The sequence below is a fragment of the Fonsecaea monophora genome (genome assembly GCF_001642475.1).
Source record: "Fonsecaea monophora strain CBS 269.37 chromosome Unknown Scaff6, whole genome shotgun sequence".
Lineage (NCBI taxonomy): Eukaryota > Fungi > Ascomycota > Eurotiomycetes > Chaetothyriales > Herpotrichiellaceae > Fonsecaea > Fonsecaea monophora.
In genome coordinates, this window is record NW_019173937.1 from 362,100 (window position 1) to 382,259 (window position 20,160).

Here is a 20,160-nt window from a genome sequence, read left to right on the forward strand (position 1 = left end):
ACTGGACGCGTGGTTTTCTTCATCTTCTACGGTCTCAGGGGCTTGCGGCAGAACAAAAAGTCAGAGCATATACCAGAGTAAACAATTAAATCGTCAGATACTTTATCTGCCCCAAGTCTCAGGTATTGAGGGGCTTTTTGTGACTCAATTGCTTTTGATAGTGTAACGCAGGTTGGTTGGTGCTGGTAGAGCAACCAATGATATAGTATCTTGGCACTCGGTAAAGTTGCCATATCTCCGATAAGCGATAAGCGAATTTCGAGTTGCGAATTTTTGTGCCGCATTTGAGATTCCACAATCGCCACAACATCGTCGCCCTGCACGCTCGCCGGCAAGATGAAGACCACTTGGAAGGATATTGCACCGGTTCCTACCTCTCAGGAATTCATTGATATTGTCCTTAGCCGCACACAGCGGCGGCTACCTACTCAGATTCGTGCAGGCTTCAAAATTAGCCGAATTAGAGGTCAAACTTCCTACCTGCGTTGAGAAAGAAAGTATTGCTGAGACAACTGTACAGGTTTCTACACGAGAAAAGTCAAGTTCACGTCCGAAACATTCTGTGAAAAGTTGCAAGCCATCCTCGAAGGGTTTCCTCGACTCCAAGATATTCACCCCTTCCACAAAGACCTCCTCAATACTCTCTATGATGCCGACCATTTCAAAATCGCCTTGGGCACGTTGTCCACTGCCAAACGGCTGATAGAAACAGTGTCTCGAGATTACGTGCGGCTCCTCAAGTACGCCCAGTCGTTGTTCCAATGCAAGTCCCTCAAACGAGCCGCCCTGGGCCGGATGGCCACAATCTGCAAAAGACTGAAAGACCCTCTTGTGTATCTGGAACAAGTGCGACAACATCTAGGACGATTGCCGAGCATAGATCCTAACACTCGAACACTCCTTATCTGTGGCTATCCGAATGTGGGGAAATCGAGTTTCTTGAAATCGATCACCCGAGCGGACGTTGATGTTCAACCCTACGCTTTCACGACCAAGTCACTCTTTGTTGGACATTTCGACTACAAATATCTCAGATTTCAAGCCATTGACACACCAGGAATCCTCGATCACCCATTAGAAGAGATGAACACTATCGAAATGCAATCCATTACCGCTATCGCACATTTGAGGTCTGCCATTCTCTACTTTATGGATCTGTCAGAACAGTGTGGCTATTCAGTCTCTGCACAGATGGCGCTTTTCAATTCGATCAAACCCCTCTTTGCCAACAAGCTTGTCTTCATCGTAGTGAACAAGACCGATGTCATGAAACCGGAGGACTTGGACCCCGAGACCCAGCAAGAACTGAAGGATTTGTTGACACAAAACACCAACACCGAACTTCTCCAGTTGTCATGCGTCACCAACGAAGGGGTTCAAGAGGTGAAGAACACGGTTTGCGATCGATTGATTGCAGATCGGGTGGCAGCAAAACTTAAGGCTGGGCAAGCCGCACAATCCGCCACCTCAGATGCGCCCACAGGCCGCTTAGGCGATCTCCTTGCGCGAATTCATGTGGCCAGGCCATTGGAAGGCTCGGTGAGCGAGACATACATCCCAGAGGCCGTCAGAAACGGTACCCACCAAAAATACGACAAATCAGATCCCGATAGACGGAAACTCGAGCGCGATATTGAAGAGGAAAATGGAGGTGCAGGGGTCTATAATATCGATCTAAAGAAGTTTTACGATCTTGCTGTCCCAGAATGGAAGCATGATAAGATTCCCGAGTTCTTCAATGGCAAGAACATTGCCGACTATGTCGATCCCGATATTGAACAGAGGCTCGCAGAACTGGAGGCCGAAGAAGAGAAGTTGACAGCTGAAGGATTCTACGACGAGAGCGACAGCATGGAAGATGAAGATGACGCCGAAATCCGCATGAAAGCGGACTTGATCCGCAACAAGAAGACGCTAATGATGAATGAGGCGCGCATGAAGAAGAGTCTGAAGAACAAAGCTCAGATACCACGGGTCAAGAAATCCAGGACAGTTGGGCAAATGGAGAAGCACTTTACCTCCATCGGCCTTGACGCATCGGCTCCTGCAGACCGAGCAAGAGCAGAGATTCGCAACGCCAAACCTGCGTCCGTCGCCGCCGATGAGATGGAGCTTGACGATACACCCTCTGCGAGACTAGCGAAGTCACTGTCCAGAGCGCCAAAGACAAACAGGCTCACGGATGGCTTGGGTGTGAGTGCGACAGGAGTGACAGACCCTGCGAAGAGCGAGAAGGCCCAGCGTATGGCAAAACTGAGCCAACGGAAGATGAACCGCATGGCCAGACAAGGCGAGGCAGATCGTCACGAGACGGCATCGCTACCAGCCCACTTGATCAAGGGCAAGAGGAAGATGGGGAAGACGCGATCCAGGTAATCGGACGAGGATAGTTCGGGGGTATGGAGTGTCATTGTTGCAGCGTTTGACTGCTATATTTTACGACTTGACGTTGTTGAACTGTCTAGAGGAGATCAAAATTGAGAGGGTCCTTGGGAGGAAAAGCTGGCCAGTTAGAAGTTTCACGGCGTTCATTACGATGTCTTCGTGCCCTGACCTAGTCTCATTCTGTTGGTTGATTCAACCTAGGCAACCAGGAGAGTTCGACAAAGTGACAGCTCCGACTCGTGTGTCATTCATTCCTTGTTGAGCAGTAGCAGTCAAGGAGGGGTTCTACAACCTTTTGACGATAGAGATAATTGATCAACTGGACTATGCTTAAAACACATAGGTCCTGTTGGCTGGTAACATTAACCAAATCCAACGATCACTAGAGCTACAAGTACACAATCGGACGAAAGTTGTCCCTTTGCCGTTTTTACTATTCTTTCCATGTCCGAGGCCAGCATTCTCGTAGAACGCAAGTTTTTTTCAAGTGTGACTGGCGTTTGTCATCAACTTCTCGCCCTCAGTAGCAACTCGGTCAAACAAGCGGATTGATCCCGAGTCACAGTTCCTTCACCCTGCATTCTGTACTCTGTGCAAGCAAATTCATTATTTATCTATATTCTTCTCTTTTGGCCAGGAATGATGCAGTCTCAAGGCTTTCGGACATAAGATAGATAGTACTCGGCGATATAGCGTATGCGTATCCTTCATTTCAGCTGCGATATGCACATGTAACATGGTTTGATGGTCCAACTTTGTCGGCATTTGTTAAGCCCGAGCAGCTCGCTCAGCCTTGGCCCCGAAAGGCCCCTTGTCCCTTGCCCCTGCTGTGCGTGCCTGGGGAAAGGAAGTGGCCCCTTGCTTTCAAAACCCCGAGTTTGCAATTACTAAGCGCGGTCGAAAATGCCCCTCTACCAACCTGTGCCACTCACACTTACTGGTGAGTCTGATTAGTATCCACCACAAAGCAACGCAGGAGCCAACCCCACGTCAGCCTCGCTCGTGCTTGTGGCCTGATTAATTGATTGATTGATTGATGTGATGGAGACGGCGTGGTGGACTCCGCGGGGCCGGAGTAACTACATCGCCAAGCAAGATCATAGGCCTGTATTGACAAATGAATATGTAGAGCTTCAAAGTGTATTTAAATGGCTAGAAAGACGTGCCATAGATGTGGATGTCGAGACGCGCTGATACTCTTTGTTTCAGCGATTGAACATACATCAACTATTTCTCATCACTTGCTCTGCACCCAACTATTCAATCCATATCCATCACCGTACACACACAGCCTGACGACATGGTTCCCAAAACTCAGAAAGCTCTCCTCGTCACCGAGGTCGGCAAGCCTCTAGTCCTGGTTACAGACCGCCCTGTTCCTCAACCCGGCCCAGATCAGGTACTCCTCCGCGTCACTGTTGCTGGACCAAACCCACACGACGAAAAAGCCCGTGATTTGGGCCTGTTCATCGCTGAGAAGCTACCAGCTATCCTCACCAACGACGTGGTGGGCGAAGTCGTCGCCCTCGGCGCGAATGTGACAAAGTACGCCGTCGGTGACCACGTTGTCGCCCAAGCTGGGTTTGACAATGTTTATGCCCAGAGTGGTTTCCAGGAGTACGCCGTCGCCGACGTTGAAGCCTCAGCCAAGATCCCTCAGGGGTTCACCGACGACGACGCGGCTACTCTACCCACCAATGTGATTGCCCCTCTGGTTGCACTCTTTGACGCTTCAACGCTGGCCATTCCCGCTCCTTGGACCGATGCCGCGTCCAGCTTCGACTACAAAGGCACCACGCTACTGATTATGGGCGGAGGCAGCAACTGCGGGAGGTTCGGCGTCCAGCTCGCTGCGCTGGCTGGCATCGGACGTATCGTCGTGGTCGGGGGTGACGAGGCTGAGTTGATATCCTACGGCGCGACAGACGTAGTTGACCGACACGCCTCGCCAGAGGAACTCACCAAGCGCATCCGATCTCTCGTTGGTGATGACTTGCTGTACGCCTACGACGCCATCAACCCTCCCAAAACGCAAACCATCGCAATCAACGCCCTCTCCTCGACCAAAAAAGGTAAAGTTGCCCGCTTGCTCCCCACTGGAGCGGTAGACGAGTCTCAGATCCACCCGAAGAAGGAAGGTTATGAACTGCTCAACGTCTTTGGGAGCTCACACGCCAAACCCGACGTGTGCAAGCCTTTCTGGGAACGTGTGCCGCAGTATTTGATCGAGGGAAAGCTGAAGCCGAGTCAGTACAAGGTGGTCAAGGGGCTGGATGTGGACAAGGTGAATGAAGTCCTTGATCGCTATCGGGACGGGAAGAAGGTGATCAAGACGCATTTCCACGTTGCGGAATGAAGTCTGGGGATCAACGTGGCCTTGATTTTACAAGCAGCTTCAGCAAAAAGACCCATTCCATGGGAAAAGGGGATAACAAACAAACAAGCAAACTATTTTTAGGCATGTAGTTCCTGCCGAACTTCGCTGGTGAATGCAGCCAACCTTGATAGCTCTTGTTCTTGGGCGTAGTTGAGCAGTTGCCTTTTCAACATTTTACCTTAAGTTTTTTTATTTTAATCTCAAATTGACCGCTGAACAGAGCCCCAACTCATCGTTACACAGAGCCCTCACCCGCCTATGCCTTTCCAAATTTACCTGTTTTGGCACGTAAAGAGAAGTAAAACTGCTCCGAGCTCGCGTGCGACTCACCCAGGCCGTGCCGCTTTTAAAAGCACTCACCCTCCTCTCACCTTTACCCACCCTGAATTGACTAGTGCCAGCCATTTGATTACATCGCTTGACCGAGTTTTGAAAATGGGCGCGATAGCCCCGGCTGCGGCTGCTTGGTTTGTTGCTGGATAGTGTGTTCTGTTCGGCGCTCGAGACTTGAATACAATAACGAAGAACGGGCATTGACTGCTTCTATGCACAGCGAAACCTGGGCTATTGTCTACATATTTTGATAAGTTGAGATGTGTGCCGAATTTTGGTTCCCCCTGTGGTGGGTTCGGGATAGATGACTGGTTTGGAACCTACCTATGCTACTGCAGCTATATAGTCTTGCGCCTTTAACAGCACCGAGCCGTTGCTCGCGAAGGTAGCCACCCCGGCTGCGACGGAGGCCTGCGCGACAACAAGATTCCCGTTGGCTGCTACTACGGAGTAGGTGAAAAACAAGCGGCATATAGAAGAAGAGCTCCTACTGAGACTATAAAGGCTTTATCACCATGTACTACAGTAGAAGGCACTTTGAGCACCTTGCTACTCTCGACGACATGTATTCCTATCCGTGATGGCTCCTAGAATTCAGCCTTGGGTGCAAGAGACGACCCTTCACGCTTCCGCACCGGTAAGTCTCTTCAGGTGGTTTATGACGATGCCCCACGTGGCCCTGGCATCGTTGCCTGCAATGTGCCGATTTCCTATGCTCTTAATTCCCTTGGGCTCGATACCACAGCGACCTGCTGTCTTCTCTATCTTTCTCGCTGACGATTACCGATGATGGACTCCTCAAGTGCGAGACATTTGGCCTGGCCAATGTAGGTCAGGAGGTGAGACTTCAAAGCGCCGCCCCGACCCTACGCCAGGCGCGTCATCGGCCTCACCTGTCGGCGCTGATCACACAACCACCGCGACCATAGACTGTGACGTCGTGTCTTCGCGTAGCTTGCGGCGGTGTGGCAGGCGTGCGCTGTGTGCTTGTTCATAAGGTTTTAGGGGGGGGGGGGGGGGGTCAGTGTCCCGCAGTTTGTTTAGTTATGACACCTATACCTCTCTCTTACGCGGTTTTTACCATCCAAAGTCACCACCACTGAATTGAATCCCCCCAGCAATCCTTTAGAAGTTAGAGTCGGCTCAGTTATAGAAGGGAAGGACTTGCCCGAATGCTGAACGATCAGGGCACACTTGTGGGAAGGATGCTTATCGGGATAGTCTGGCTCCTCATCCCGGATGGGCCAAGCCGCCATCGATCGGCGTCGAGGCTTGGGGTAAGAGCTGAGAAACTTGTTACGGAATATGGAGCTGGCGGATCACAGGGAAGGAGGTAGACAGGGAGGATTCCGGAGTGGTCGAAGATGCGCATGTCCTAATTCAAAACCGATGCAGAAACTCCGTAACAGAGAAAGGAGATGGCACGGGCGGAAGTGGAAGAGGCTGAACAAGCGCAGCATTTTCTGGCGGCAACAACCTCCGATGGACTCAGCCCTTCCCGCTAGAGAGACAACAAACGAACGTTCTGTTTATTGCCCTCATCAGACAAAGCCGACAGGGTGAGTACAGGCCTCTCGATAAGTGCAGTCACAGCCGCGGCAGGATGAAGTAGAGGATTGCGATGCTCGTTGGGCCGATGAGACGGGACACTTGGGCAAATACGGAGGAAATGTTTGGTGAAGGGAGGGGATTTCATAGTCACTCGAACGAATTTGGCATACTAAGCTTTTATTGCCAAGCGCCTATCGAGTGGGTCTTCTGGGCAGCCATTTCAGAGAGCATATAAAAACGAAGGCCAGAGGAAATACCAATCCTACTTTCTTTTCTACAAGCATTATCGAGAGGGTGACAAACGAGTTGGTCGATAGATGCATGAGGGCCCAGGGGTTGCCAATGATGAACTCAGGACTCTAAACGCCCTCGAGCGCCGATTTGTTCGGTTAGCTCGTCGGCTTTAAACAAGAAAACATACATATTTTCACTCAAGAAGGGGCTTAGGGCTTTTGCACCCGCTCTATTTCCCAAAGCTCCTACCTATCACCGTGTCGGGAAAAACAGCGCTTCTGGAAGCTGTCAACGACTTGTATCGGGTAAGGAAAGAGCAAGAAGCATTATTACCGGTCGCCCTGACCGGCCACACCGAAACAAGAATACCAAGAACATTGAAAGTAGATGAATAAGGAACATTACATTTTCCGCTTCATTCTTTCACTGGGGTTGATATTCGCTAAAGCTAAGCATCGATGTTGAGTAAACTGGTAATCGCGATTGTTTCATCCTCAGGCTTGCCAGTGAACTGCCGATGCATCGCATCTATTATGTTGAATATTTGTCGACCGACTGTCGACGTCGAAGTGGACATTGAAAGCCCAAGCCCTGTAAGGACAGGATCCACAAACTGTTATTCCAAAGATCGGATAAGGTCATAAATGGGGATAAATGCATCATAGAGTTGGAGGTAAAGCTCTGTTGCAAGGATGGCCTCTTGAATCGTCTAATACCCCGGGATTTGACAAGGCAGCTCTTAGGCATTCGAGGTCTCAGGGATGTTCAATATCGGACACTAAAGTGATCTGACAGACTGCGCCTTGTCTCATTTCACACAGGTGCTAGGCAGTCGTGCATGGTTTGGGACATGAAGGCAGTCCCCTTTCCGGGACTTCACCTTCTACAACCCGTACTCGAATTTCAACCACTCTCTTTTGACATGGATATCACAACCCCGACTTCAGATTCCCCTGGCCCATCAGACCTTAACCCCTTCGTCTATAAAGTACGTCAACGACTACAACAATATTGACATCGAACTTGAGCTTGAACACAATGTACTCACCTCATCTAAGAATGCCTCAAAAAAAAAGAACAAGAATAAAGCCTGGATATCCAGACTGCGACCACCGGCACATTGACGGACCCATAACGCCCCTCGACCTCGATGCGCTTGTGGACACTCTCCAAGATGCTAAAGATGCCCTAAAAGAATACTTAGACAACCTGCACCGTTCTGGCACTCTGGAGTGGCCTTCCCAAGCGGGACGCAAACGCCATTCCTCGGCCTCTGCCTCTACCCCTGGTATGTGCGCGCGCGCGCGATAGAGAGAGAAACGTATGCGTGTGTGGGTGTGCCTGCGCACAGTCAGGGGGGAGAAAGACATGCGGAAAAAGGGACTTCACATTTGTCTCTTCTTTTCCGACCACTGCTAGTAGACATTATTCTTCCACGCCTTGATACTGGTGTTGTTCTTCGCTGGTACTATTGAGCCTTTCACCTGAACTGTGCTGTTGTGAGCCTTCCCCAATTCTCACTCTACGCGAAATTGTCACTCAGTCTCTCTTGCAGATCACAACAGTGCCCTTCTGAACTAAATCACAGATCACAAACTCAGATCACGTTTCCGCTGAAACCCAGTCTCGTCTCTTCGTCTCAACAGCGACTTCACCCAACACACAATACCTCTTGGTTTGAAAAGATTCTCTTTCTCGTCACAAAGCGTGGTTGCTGACTGCTTGGAGGAGCACGGCTCCCATCACCAACTTCGACATGGCTGACCTCACTCCGTCACGCAACGGTAGTCCTGAGCTCCCAGGCGGAGGATGTGACTGGTGACGGCGTGGCTTCAATAAATGAGCATCCGCTACCAGAAGCATCCAAGCCCAAGGAACAGGAGCAGAAGTCAGATGTCGCCACTAAGACAGAAGATGAGACAGAAGAAGAGGACGAAATATACTGCTTGCCGGATTCCGTCACGATGTCACGCCATTGTTCCTAACGGTGGAATCTTTGATGTGACTGATGATTTGCTGTCCGGGGAGCAATCTCACAGCAATGACGAGGTGTAGGATGCGTCGTCTGACGCATCCAAGGCTTGACGAAGCACAAGCACCTGATGTTCATCCAAGCATTTCGATTCGATTTCTGCGCTATGAGGGTGCTAAAGGCTTCAATTTCGGTCTGAGCAAAGGAAGGAACCGTCCATGAGAGGCAGGACTGACTTACTGAAGGAAGGAGCTTCTGAGCCTCGAACAGACCTCTCTTAACAACCCCCTTACCGTCTCCCCCTTTTGGCTTCCCAGCATGTCTTTGTTGTTGTATGCCAACATTTACATTCTCTCGTTTCTGCTGCTATCCTTAGTTGGCGTTCCATTGACGTTGCTTTCTAGCCTCCCTGTATCCTTCAGGAACTGCCGCCCACTCAGTCTCAGAACACAGATCCGATTGCAATTGATCAATTTGACATTTCCGGAAGGAGATAGAAGTTTTGGTTACTGATCCTCACCTCGCTCCGCATTGGCTACATTTTCCGATCCCTCACCCACGCCACAACTGTTCACCAAATTCTCGGCGGGTTGGACATCGCAGGAAGTCTCGTTTGGTAGAAGATAAATACCATTGAACCAAAGCTTTGGGACCTGGAACTAGCGGAAGATGATGTACTTCCTGGCAATACCAGGGGAATTTACAGACTGGGAAGAAGATGCAAACCTAGTTTACCCAGGAAAGCGTGTGTCGAGTCTTTGGCGCCCTTTCCTGGAGAGGATGTTGGAGCGTCCAGTCCCAAAGGGATTCTATGATGTCGTTCCGGATCTGGAGCTGATCCCCAAATCCACCGACGCCGCAGCAAGCGTGCCGACAACGCAGGTCCCGGGCGGGGTCGGAATGGCATCGCGAAGTCTTCAGAGTTGTCGACTACTGATTGGAAAAATCGGGGTGGTGAACTCGGCGTTGGAGAAATGGATCAAAACGCATGCCTGGATCTGGAGCGCTTACAATTTGCTGCACAAAGACTGCCGTTTGATCGATGCCAGACTGGTCCAATATCTGTCCAGCACATGGCTAGAGCACGACACCGCAGCCCAAAAGCTGCTGGAACAAGTCAAGTTAAAGAGGCGCCGCTGGCTCGAGTTCAAGAGTCGTCTAACTCTTGAAGAAGGTGTGCAGAGAACGATTCGAAGTCCTCATGGCAGTCACCATCCTCGTGGTATGGGCAAGTTGCGAGGGTATGAAACTGAAGAAGGAGCTCAAAAGATGGCCCAGCTGAAAAAAGATTATGGACGAATGGAGGTCTTGGCCTCAAGGGTCAAGAACGATGTGTGCTCTTTGTACGCGGCTCAAGGAGAACTGTACGCAGCGATACTGGATAGCAACCCGGAATTCTTCGCTGTTGAAGATGCAGGACCTGCGGGTATCGACCTGGAAAGAACCAAAGCGGAGTGGGATATCCAAATCGGGACGGTGTTCAAACTGCGCGTGGAGAAGATGTTGGGAGGAAAAAGCAATGTCTCTGACCTAACATGGGCGGTGCCAGCACGGCCTTGATCATGTAGAAGAGCTGGACGGACTCCATGAGAGTAAAGCGTGTCTTGGACGCCCTAGATCGACAGCAGCGGCAGATATGGCTCAGACAGATATTCTTATAGCAGCAATTCATCACTTATCCGAGTAGAGTCGAGCGGCTTTCCCCGTTGTCGTTGGCCACTTTAGTGGTGAGCTTTATCGACGAGACAAAGAGAGAATGTGGTTCAATTAATATCATCTTGATCCTCGGGGGCTAATACAAAATGGGGCAATGGCCGCATATTCCTATTTGCTATGAGGCTGTGATGATGGGGTTTGAGGGGCAGAGGGGCAGAAGGGGAAACCAACGTGGCGCCAAGCGCAAGGCGGAAGGCGGGAGGCGGGAAGCGGGGATTCGCGCATTTGTCTCCGTCGGAGGAAATCAAACTTTCGCAGCTCCTCGCTTTCCATGGTCCAGATCCCCATGCGCCGCCCATGGAATGACCTGAACCCCATGACCCCCGATTGATCGTCTATGATATTGTTATTTGTCCTCGACACTTGCCGCCCTCTGCGATAGTCTCTGTGGTCTCTTGTTTTTGCCTACGGTGTAGCTGGGGACGAAGCCTATGACCGACCATGACCGACACCAAAGATCACGCCCAACAAGCTCCGGCGGAATCAAATCCGTCCATCAGCAACATTCCTCGTCAGCCCTCGTGGGCAGGCTCGGCCGATGACAATAATATCAACACGTCGCCTCTGCACGGTCGCAAGAGGTCCGCCGATCACCTGCCGACGGAACCTCATGTTTCGCGCAAGGGTAGGGCCTGTTTGGCGTGCCGCAAACTCAAGGTGAAATGCGACAGTCTGGAACGAGGCGATGCTGGATGCTCCAGATGCCAGCGCTTGGGCTTGGATTGTATTACATCGAAACGCATGAGAGTGAGTCTTGACGACGATGGCGAAAACCCTCACCCGTCAATTGTGAGGCTCGACAGAGCTGTCGAAGACATTCTCTCTCGATTGAAGATGCCGCCGCTGGAAGCTTACTCTCGCACTCATCCCTCCCAACACCTGCAACCACCGCCACAACCTATTCCCGGCGACTCCAACGCGCAGACCACACGGGAAAATTCGCGAGAGCCGAACCAAGAAGATGCACATGAAGTTGCTCCTGCGCCTATGGGCAGCTTGTACGAGGTCACTCAACTCAACACCCTGCGGAGCCGCCTTAAGTATGGCGACCCAGCACGTCGTAATTCGAAGAAGAATATGGAGAACGACCTCATTTCTATGGGGGTCATTAGCGTAGAGGAAGCAGAGGAAATGTTCAGCTTGTTCAAGACTACCCTCTCGCGCTATCTGTTCGACGCCACCGTCCACGAATCCCGCACATTGCTCTCTGTGCGCGAATCCTCGACGCTGTTCTTCACTGCCATCATCACCGTCACGTCGCTCCATATCCCAGGCAAAGAGAAGATCCACGCCTCTGCGCACAAGCATCTACGAGACCTCATCGCCGCCTCTTTCTTCGACCGTTTCCATACCCTCGAAGACATCCGCGCCCTGTGTATCGCAGCATTCTGGCTTCCGGATCTCAGCTGGAAACTCTCCGGCCACTGCGTGCGTATGGCGACCGAGTTGAACCTCCATCAAGCTTTTTTCAAAGCCCTCTACTCGCAAAAGCAGTCGGTAAGTGACCGCGAACATGCATTTGAGCGAGCCAGGTTATGGTATCTCCTCTACGTTCTCGATCACCACTTCAGCATCGCATACGGCCGCCCGCCGGTGACGGCAGAACTGCAAGCCATCAAAGAGTACGATGTCTTCCTCAATGCTCCTGAATGTACGCCTTCGGATCGGAGAGTGCTGTCGCAGGTTACCTTGTTCATTATCTTGAGCAAAGCGTACAACCACTTTGGCTTGGAGGCTGAGAGATTGATGGATGGGGATGATGTCACTCTTCTTACCCATCAGCGCTTTATCGAGGATTTGCATCGCTGGAGATATCAGTTTCGTCATGCGTTGAATAGGGATGCGCATGTGGGGGATTATCCTGCTGTTGGTGAGTTTCTTTCCGCCACTATACTATCTACATTTCTCCGTCTAACCAGGTTACGTTTCCCCCCCTTAGGCGTCGAATTGCACTACCACTTTGCATCGATGATGCTCAACTCCCTCGCGTTACGAGGTCGTTCCCTCTTCACCATTTCCTCCACATCAACTCTGCCCACATCTCTGCGGCCACTCGCATCGCACGCCATCTCCTCGGCGCATGAGATCCTGATCATCGTGCTGGAAGAGCCCTCCATTCGGGACTCCATGGTCGGTGTGCCGCTCTACTTGCACACCGTGATTGCCTTCGCGGTGGTCTTCCTGATCAAAATGTCGAGTCGATGGACGGGGATTGGCGTCAGCATCGACCCGGAATTGAAGACAAAGCCGCTCATTGAGAAAGTCATTGAACTGTTCAGGAGTTGTCAGGCAGGCAAAGGCCACATCCTTTACGCGATGGCCGATGGTTTTGAAAGACTATTGCGGCGCAACCTGGTGGGTGGGAACGGTCAGCTTGGAAGACCTGCTGGTGCGGAAAACGGCACCCCGGGGTATGGAGCCCTCGATGCAGCAGCGGCAGCGATGGGCACGCGACAGAACGGTGGCAGAGACACGCCCTACACCCAGCAACATCCTGGCCAGGTTCCGGGACAATCATATGCCAACCAGCCGCCGGACCTGTACGTTTCGTCCCAGACCAACACGCCGACCCTCCTCCCTCCACAACATACCACGACCTCTCCGACACCCTTCACCCCAACAGGTGGCGCGCAACAACAGCAGCAGCAGCAGCAACAACAACATTCAAACGGCAGCGGCGGCACCAATTTCGACCCCTACGCCATCTCCCCGCACTCCCAGCCCACGTCGACCTCCGCGGGCACGTTTGGCGGCTGGCAGACCGAGGACGACATGCTCTGGAGCATGGGCATGGGTTACGACCTGTTGGCGACGGCGCCGGACGTCAACGCCCACGGCCTGGGCGCCTTTATCGGGTGGCCTGGCGGTGGAGGCAGCGGTGGCGGCGGGGGGAGCATTGATTCGTATTCGCAGGGGCTATGAGCAGACACACAAGGGGGGGAGATTCAGACTAGTTATACAGGTACATATGTGCACTCTTGTACTCATCGACACTGTATCCACCATGGTTTTGCCGGGAGAAGAAGTGACAATGTGGGACGGAACTATATGTTATGCTAGCATGGTACAGCATGGGATAGCATGGAATAGCATGGGATGGGATTGATGGGATTACGCTCCAGTAAAGATTCCATGGGGCGTTTCACCTTCACTTTCACTTTCACTACAAGTACAAGGACAAGTACTGAGTACAGAGGGCTGGAAAAGTGGGCGGCCAAGTACGATGACATGAAAAAACGACACCTGCATGCCAGGTACCCCGTAGGTAGGTAGGTAGGCAAGCATACATACATACATACATACATGGGTGCGTACATGCTCCCATACTCATACTCACATACCTAGTACTTATGTACATGCCATACATACCTCAACTGCATACAAACGTATATAAGAGCATACAAACGCATACAAGTGCATACAAACATACTACACTACGCCCTACATGTATGTATGTAGCAACGGGAACCTGCGTGTACGAGCTAAGTATATGATACAAGGTATACGGTACGTGTCCATCACGTGAGATAACGCCCGTTCATTGTCATTACTCGGTATCATGTGACTAGTACCGTTGAAACATCGTACTGTCACATGATAGAGACGCTTGAAAAGGGGGGAGGAGGGGGGTAAATATCATGTGAGTAACGCCGTCCATTGTGATTATATTACGTGATTGAGATCTCCAAGCCCTTAAGAGGGAGGGAGAGAAAGCTATGACGACGGACGCTTCAGCTACTGCTTAGAACAAGACACACATAAACCAATAACCACGTCATGGGCGAGGGAGGAATACTCGTAGGAGGATCGCGATGATGGGATGGGCCTTGTTGTATTTTAGGTTTGCAGGCGTGCGGTAGGTATATGTGCTTGCATCGTGCTCCGCGCTGAGGCCCAGGTTCATATCCATACCCATGCCAGTACCCATGAAGAGGTCAGGGCTGCGTATGAGAAGGATTGGCTGTGAGCTGTGAATGATGCACACACCCATCCTCCCTCGGGGGTTATTTACTTCCCCGAACATGCTTCGCTCCAAGCTGCCTTCGGTAGAGTCCCAACGACCTGTGCCCACTTCGCTTGCCTCGGACTTCGTCTTGTGGTGAAGCGTGTAAATCCTCGGCCCATACCATCCGCCTTCCATAGTGAGGCTCTCGCTCAATCGTAGAGTGATGGCGACAAATACTAAACCCGTGATTGATGGTCTGGGACCTTTGTCACGGAGGCAGCACCTGTTGATCTCGCTTGTGTGGCAGTAGAGCTCTGGCTGCCGTCGATAACATCTGCCGGTCGCATTGTGGGTGATGCATTCCCACAGGTCTGCAGAATATAGGTGTGCGCGGAACGTGAGGTTTGCACAACAAGGTCAACCGTAGACCCCCGCGCGTGTACACATCCATGTATAAGGTGCCAATAAACGGCCAAATGTCCTGGAGATTTATGACTGTCTTCCAGTGCTCATCTTCTCGAGGACGGGGAAGGTTGGTGATTCAATGAAGAGTATGGAGTATGCACAGCCCATACATGTAAGGACATTCGGGCTCATTTCAATCTCTCAGGGAACTTTTTGCATTGATCCCGCTGATGGTGATGCATGGGTTGTCGGTCAACACAAGCAGACGTTCCTGAGACCACCGTGTACCGATCTGCCCGCTTGGCAATCGAGATTGTCAAGGTAATAGAGACGTCTCAAAATGTGTCCCCAATCTTCATACTGGCAATTCTGCATTCCGCCGCCCGCTCGAGATCTTTTGCAGTACCATCTGGATATATGGCCCAACAATGGGGATATTGCCGGCAAACGATGCGATGGTTGCAAAGAAGTCGCCAAAGAGGACGAAGATGCCGTAGAGTTCAACCAGGAATCCAGTCAGTGGCCACCGAATCAGTATGAGAAGTATGCCGGCCATGAACGCAGCGGTGCCTTTGAGTTTTTGACGTCGGGCGAAGAAGACAAACGTCTTTTGGATGCCGATGATAAGGGTCAGGCCGATGAGGAAGAGGATCTAGGAGTTCAAGTCAGCGTACAGTAACTGCGGCATCGGCGGGTGAACGAACATTTCCCATCGCTAGCCTGTCAAGATGTTAGCATGTCGTCCAGGATCTGTGGCTAAGAACACATACATAGAGCGATCGAAGAACATGAGGACACCTCCGAACAAGAACAATCCACCTTTTGTCGGTTAGCGTTTGCGACTTTCAGAGCATCCAGCTGATGTATTTACCTCCCGAGCAGAATGCGACACCAACCTCTGTGAGTAGTCAGCCTCAAACCGTCTAATTGAGCATGGGAGAAAGTCCGGGAGCGCATACTCTGCATATCCGTGAGCCACATGCTGGGCATCTCAGTGTCCTGTGACAAGTTTATGTTTCAGGAGTGACGCGTCTCTTTCCAAATATCAAGAGGAGAGTTTTTTAACGATAGACCAAGGTTGTGGGCAACAGAGAAATACGCGTCCTTTTGTATACAGGAGTCGGGGGTTTGTAAGAGATGCCAGCGTGGAGTCGTTGGGAATTGTTGAGTTGTCCTCAAGGGGTGAACAAGATGCGCAGGCGGAAGAACTTCGGATCTGGCATTGGCCTAGCTCAGCCTCGTAAACATTCAGCCTTGTCGACACCCCGGAGAAAAATCACGTTCCGGTCTTTATCTCGCCAGTGCTAGGAAAGACATGAGACGTGAGTCACGAGTCTCTCAAAGGTCTGAATTTTTCAAATGTGGAGCATCCACCTTTCACAGGTGACCCCCAGTCCAGATCTCACTTTGCGTCATCAAGGGGGACATGTCAGGCAAGTTCGAGATATCAGCCATGTCGAATTCGAACGTTGCATCACTCCACATGGTTGGCCCAGACAAGCTAAGCTCTTGAGAGCTATGTAGGGCTGTTCGCGGTAAGGGTGTGTCTGGGTTGATTGGTGATAGAAACTGAGTATTCACGTTCAGTTCCACATTGTCGGAGGAGTCGCCGCTGTCGACAACGGGTGACGATGACACTGCATAGTCGAGCAGATCCCACAATAGTGCAGTCTCGACCTTTGGTGGACTATTCGAAGCCGCATAGACGTGTGATGTTGCGAACTGTGCAAGCCTAGAAAGCTTCGAAACCTGCAGAGGATTAGTCCAATGACACCAGGAAGGGGATGCACTTGAGGTACTCACGGTGTGCAGCAGGTGACTGTGGGTATTCGCCATTTTCTCAACATAGCTTCTCAGCATTTCGAAGTCTTTCGAGGCCCTTGCTGCCAGCGACTCGTCCTTTGAGAATTTCAAAAAGAACTGCGCAGTTGTAATCATCGAGGCCAAGTGACCAACAAATGGATCGAAAATGGTAAAGTGCTTTTCCTCGCATAATCTTAGAACAAGGACAACCCAGGCCGAGTGCAGCACCGCTTGGTCAGTTGCGTGTTGAAGGAACGACGGAGAGCGGAGTCGTGGTCGACCGGGGATCCTAGCAATATGGAGAAAAGGGTGGTTCAGGGTGCAATGTATAGTGTGGTAGATGCATTGTGTGAAGACCCAAGCTGACCAATATGCACGCTGCTCTTCCAGCTCCGAAGGTGTCCTGTCATGAAATCTGTTGTTCTTGAATCGGTGGGCTTCCGGAAGCACAGTTTCGAACCGAGACATCTCCGACTTGATCTGTTGATACACCGAGTTGGCAGCCCATGGCTCTTCAAGATTGCCCTGTTTGATGGTCTTGAGGTACGACATCAAGCGACCCCATATAGACAATAACTGTAAAGCGTAGGAGTTGATACCGGCGTCCTTCTCCTCCGCGCCCTCGAACTCCGCGAATCTGTTTGGCAGAGTTAATGAAGGCCGTTTTGCAACCGGGGGCATCTCAGGCATAGCCTCTTCCGTAGAAATGGCCGGAAGACAACGAAAGCTGCTCCCGTGCATTCGGTCAAGTATGAACAGGCTCCAGCAACATCTGGACAGCTCGGAGTTTGCAGAGACTGTCGTACTCGTGGCGGCATTGAACATTGTGTTGGAGCATACGGCCATTCGCACAGCCACGCCTAGAGCCATCCAAGCTCTTGTTGTTTTCCCATCTGCCGGATCCTTCGTTAGCTTAATACAATCCTTACAACGCCTTGACGAACCTGCAATCTCGCTGAGGCACAGCAGGCAGAAAGCCATCAGAGTCTCCAGGTCGCCAGAGGGCTCTGCGGCCTGGGCAAACAACAATTCTGACGCCGAATTCTTGTAGAAGTCTACGGCGCGGAATCGACCGTTGCTGTAGAAATCACTGTCCGAGTATCTGACAGTCAAGGCAAGAAAGCTTCTTAAAAGCCCTCTTGAGAATTTCTGCGCACGAGAAGGCAATCTTTTGACGTCAAAGAGAGGCAGAGGTTGGTCTGCAATTCGGTCGATGTACAGCTTGACCAATGTCTGGAGCACGTCCGGCGGAGGATCTGGTCTGGCAGTGGTCAGCATTGCCGATTGAGCAAAGGTCCAAGGTGAACAACCGGTGTACGGGATCGAATCTCGAGACGCTAGGGTGAGCCGTGCCATCGTGTTGAATGTCTTCCTGGGACAGAATGGACGAGGCGCTGAGTTGCGGCGTCGAAGTCCCATGGAGTCTGGCCGACGACTGTCCCGATTGGAGCTCCACAAGCGTACTGAAACGTCAGTCATGGCAATTGATTACAACTTGTTTAAAGGAGCTCACAGACTTGACTGCGTCCACAATCTGCTCCATCCTGGCCTCCAGTTTCTGGACGCGTTGTCGGTCGGGATGGCCATCGTCCTGCGCAGACCGTGAGCTATGTTGGTCTCCCCAGGGCTTTGCAGAGCGATCACACAGTTGGTCTACCACCTGGTCTGTCTTTCTCGACGCGATATCCGCGCGTATCGCTGCTGCTGCTGCTTCTGCGTGTGTAGCTGCATTGCTGGTTGAGGCGCGTGCAGAAACTGCAGCTGGGTTGTTCGCCCGGACATCTCACTTTCTTGCGTCTACACGGATCGCAGGCTTGTCGAACACGACCCTGAAGGGGACTGAGCTGATTCATGCCCTAGAGGATACCATTGACGTACATACCCCGATGTTATTGAATACACGTGGAATAGAAGAAGAGGCAGAGTTTATGTTCAACGGCAGCAAGTCGGAAGGCGTTCCGCATTTCAGCCTCGGAGATCGACTTTGGCCTAAGTATTGTCGTGCTCCAACTCTTTGTCTCGCTCTTCCTTTATTTATATCTCACAACAACATCAGCATGCTCTGCATACAACAACTACGTCTGCAGCAATTTGTGATGGCATTAGTTTTCCTATCAATCACAAATTACCACGCGCCATCTGTTCCCTCTCAATGGCCTCGAACAAAGCCTTGAAATTCCCCGCCCCGAACCCCGAAAAGTTGTTCCTTTGGATGATTTCGATAAACACTGTCGGCCTGTCCATCAAGTGCTTGGTGAACAGCTGCAGCAGATACCCGCCCTCGTCAAAGTCGATGAGGATCCCGAGCTTCTTCAGAGCTGTAAAGTCTTCGTTCAACTTCATGCCGGCGCTCTCTAGCCTCTTCGACATCGTTTCGTAGTAAGTATCTGGAACGCTGATGAATTCGATCCCCCTCTCTTTGAGGTTGGTGACTGTGGTGATGATGTCGTCGGTTCTCAGCGCGATATGCTGGACACCTGCGCCGTTATAGAAGTCGATGTATTCCTCTATTTGGGATTTCCGGATGCCCTTGGCAGGCTCGTTAATTGGCATCTTGATCTTCTCGTCCGGACTGGCCATCACGACCGACTTCAGCGCGGAATAGTCGGTGCAGATATCCTTGTCGTCCACCGACCAGAATCTATGAAAGCCCAGTGTTCTCTCATAGTACTCGCAAGCGGCCTCCATTTCGTCCCAATCTTGGTTCCCTGGAGAAATCAGTACGAGAGCTCACTGTGCAGTCCGCATGTCAAAACTCACCCACGCAATGGTCGATCACGGCCAAATCGACCAACGGAAGGTATTTGGCCGTCTTGTCGACATCTGTCACGGCTCGATAACCAGGTAAGAAAGCCCCTTGATACTTTTGTCGCTCGATAAGGGTATGAATGGTATCTCCGTATGTTCTGATGGATGCTGTCTTCGTGGTCCCAAAGTCATCGCTCGTGCTTGCTGGTGCTGCAACAGGATAAGCTCCCTTCGCAACGGCAGCGTCGTATACAGCAGCAACGTCGTCAACTTCAAAGGCAACGTCGCGGACAGCGTCCCCATGGGTAGTCAGATGATCGTGCATCTCCTTCAAAAGAGCTCGATCGTCGTCAGACAGCCAGGGGACCTTGGAGTCAGGCCCATGCAGCGGCGAACTGAGTACGAAAACAACATCCCCGTTGCGGACAACATGCGAGGCCACCACTCTCGACCCCGTCTCCAGACCACGGTATGCAATTCTTTCAAAACCCATCCGAGAGACATAGAATGCTGCCGCCTGTTTGGCGTTTCCTACCCACCACGCAACATGGTCATATCCTCGATAACTTGCAACCTTTTTGGATGTGTTTGGCAATGACTGCATCGAGTCCATGCTGTTATGGACCGATTTGGGTCTGATTTCATGGATGGGCACTGGTGTTGGGGCTACAGCACTGGGCGCCATCTTGA

At 51.5% G+C, this 20,160-nt stretch overlaps 7 protein-coding genes across 7 annotated transcripts; 4 read left to right on the plus strand and 3 right to left on the minus strand.

Annotated features, from left to right (window-relative positions):
* Positions 1–336: 336 nt before the first annotated feature.
* AYO21_01635 (hypothetical protein) lies at positions 337–2,376 on the plus strand (the record flags this gene model as incomplete). Its single annotated transcript, XM_022651617.1, has 2 exons — positions 337–466; positions 521–2,376. 2 exons carry the CDS (start codon positions 337–339, stop codon positions 2,374–2,376), a joined length of 1,986 nt encoding a protein of 661 aa, XP_022516130.1.
* Positions 2,377–3,685: 1,309 nt separating this feature from the next.
* AYO21_01636 (hypothetical protein) lies at positions 3,686–4,741 on the plus strand (the record flags this gene model as incomplete). Its single annotated transcript, XM_022651618.1, has 1 exon — positions 3,686–4,741. One exon carries the CDS (start codon positions 3,686–3,688, stop codon positions 4,739–4,741), a length of 1,056 nt encoding a protein of 351 aa, XP_022516131.1.
* A 4,780-nt stretch (positions 4,742–9,521) lies between these two features.
* On the plus strand, positions 9,522–10,412 carry AYO21_01637 (hypothetical protein; the record flags this gene model as incomplete). The annotated part of the gene is made up of 1 exon (XM_022651619.1): positions 9,522–10,412. The coding sequence occupies one exon, from the start codon at positions 9,522–9,524 to the stop codon at positions 10,410–10,412; it is 891 nt and encodes a 296-aa protein (XP_022516132.1).
* Positions 10,413–11,009: 597 nt separating this feature from the next.
* Positions 11,010–13,490, plus strand: AYO21_01638 (hypothetical protein; the record flags this gene model as incomplete). Its single annotated transcript, XM_022651620.1, has 2 exons — positions 11,010–12,438; positions 12,508–13,490. The coding sequence occupies 2 exons, from the start codon at positions 11,010–11,012 to the stop codon at positions 13,488–13,490; spliced, it is 2,412 nt and encodes an 803-aa protein (XP_022516133.1).
* Positions 13,491–14,343: 853 nt separating this feature from the next.
* Positions 14,344–14,709, minus strand: AYO21_01639 (hypothetical protein; the record flags this gene model as incomplete). Its single annotated transcript, XM_022651621.1, has 1 exon — positions 14,344–14,709. The coding sequence occupies one exon, from the start codon at positions 14,707–14,709 to the stop codon at positions 14,344–14,346; it is 366 nt and encodes a 121-aa protein (XP_022516134.1).
* Positions 14,710–15,274: 565 nt separating this feature from the next.
* AYO21_01640 (hypothetical protein) lies at positions 15,275–15,909 on the minus strand (the record flags this gene model as incomplete). Its single annotated transcript, XM_022651622.1, has 5 exons — positions 15,275–15,571; positions 15,624–15,639; positions 15,690–15,738; positions 15,791–15,817; positions 15,879–15,909. 5 exons carry the CDS (start codon positions 15,907–15,909, stop codon positions 15,275–15,277), a joined length of 420 nt encoding a protein of 139 aa, XP_022516135.1.
* Positions 15,910–16,296: 387 nt separating this feature from the next.
* Positions 16,297–20,155, minus strand: AYO21_01641 (hypothetical protein; the record flags this gene model as incomplete). The annotated part of the gene is made up of 8 exons (XM_022651623.1): positions 16,297–16,668; positions 16,723–17,011; positions 17,090–17,582; positions 17,667–17,983; positions 18,033–18,185; positions 18,240–18,477; positions 18,852–19,430; positions 19,483–20,155. The coding sequence occupies 8 exons, from the start codon at positions 20,153–20,155 to the stop codon at positions 16,297–16,299; spliced, it is 3,114 nt and encodes a 1,037-aa protein (XP_022516136.1).
* Between the last annotated feature and the right edge of the window lie 5 nt (positions 20,156–20,160).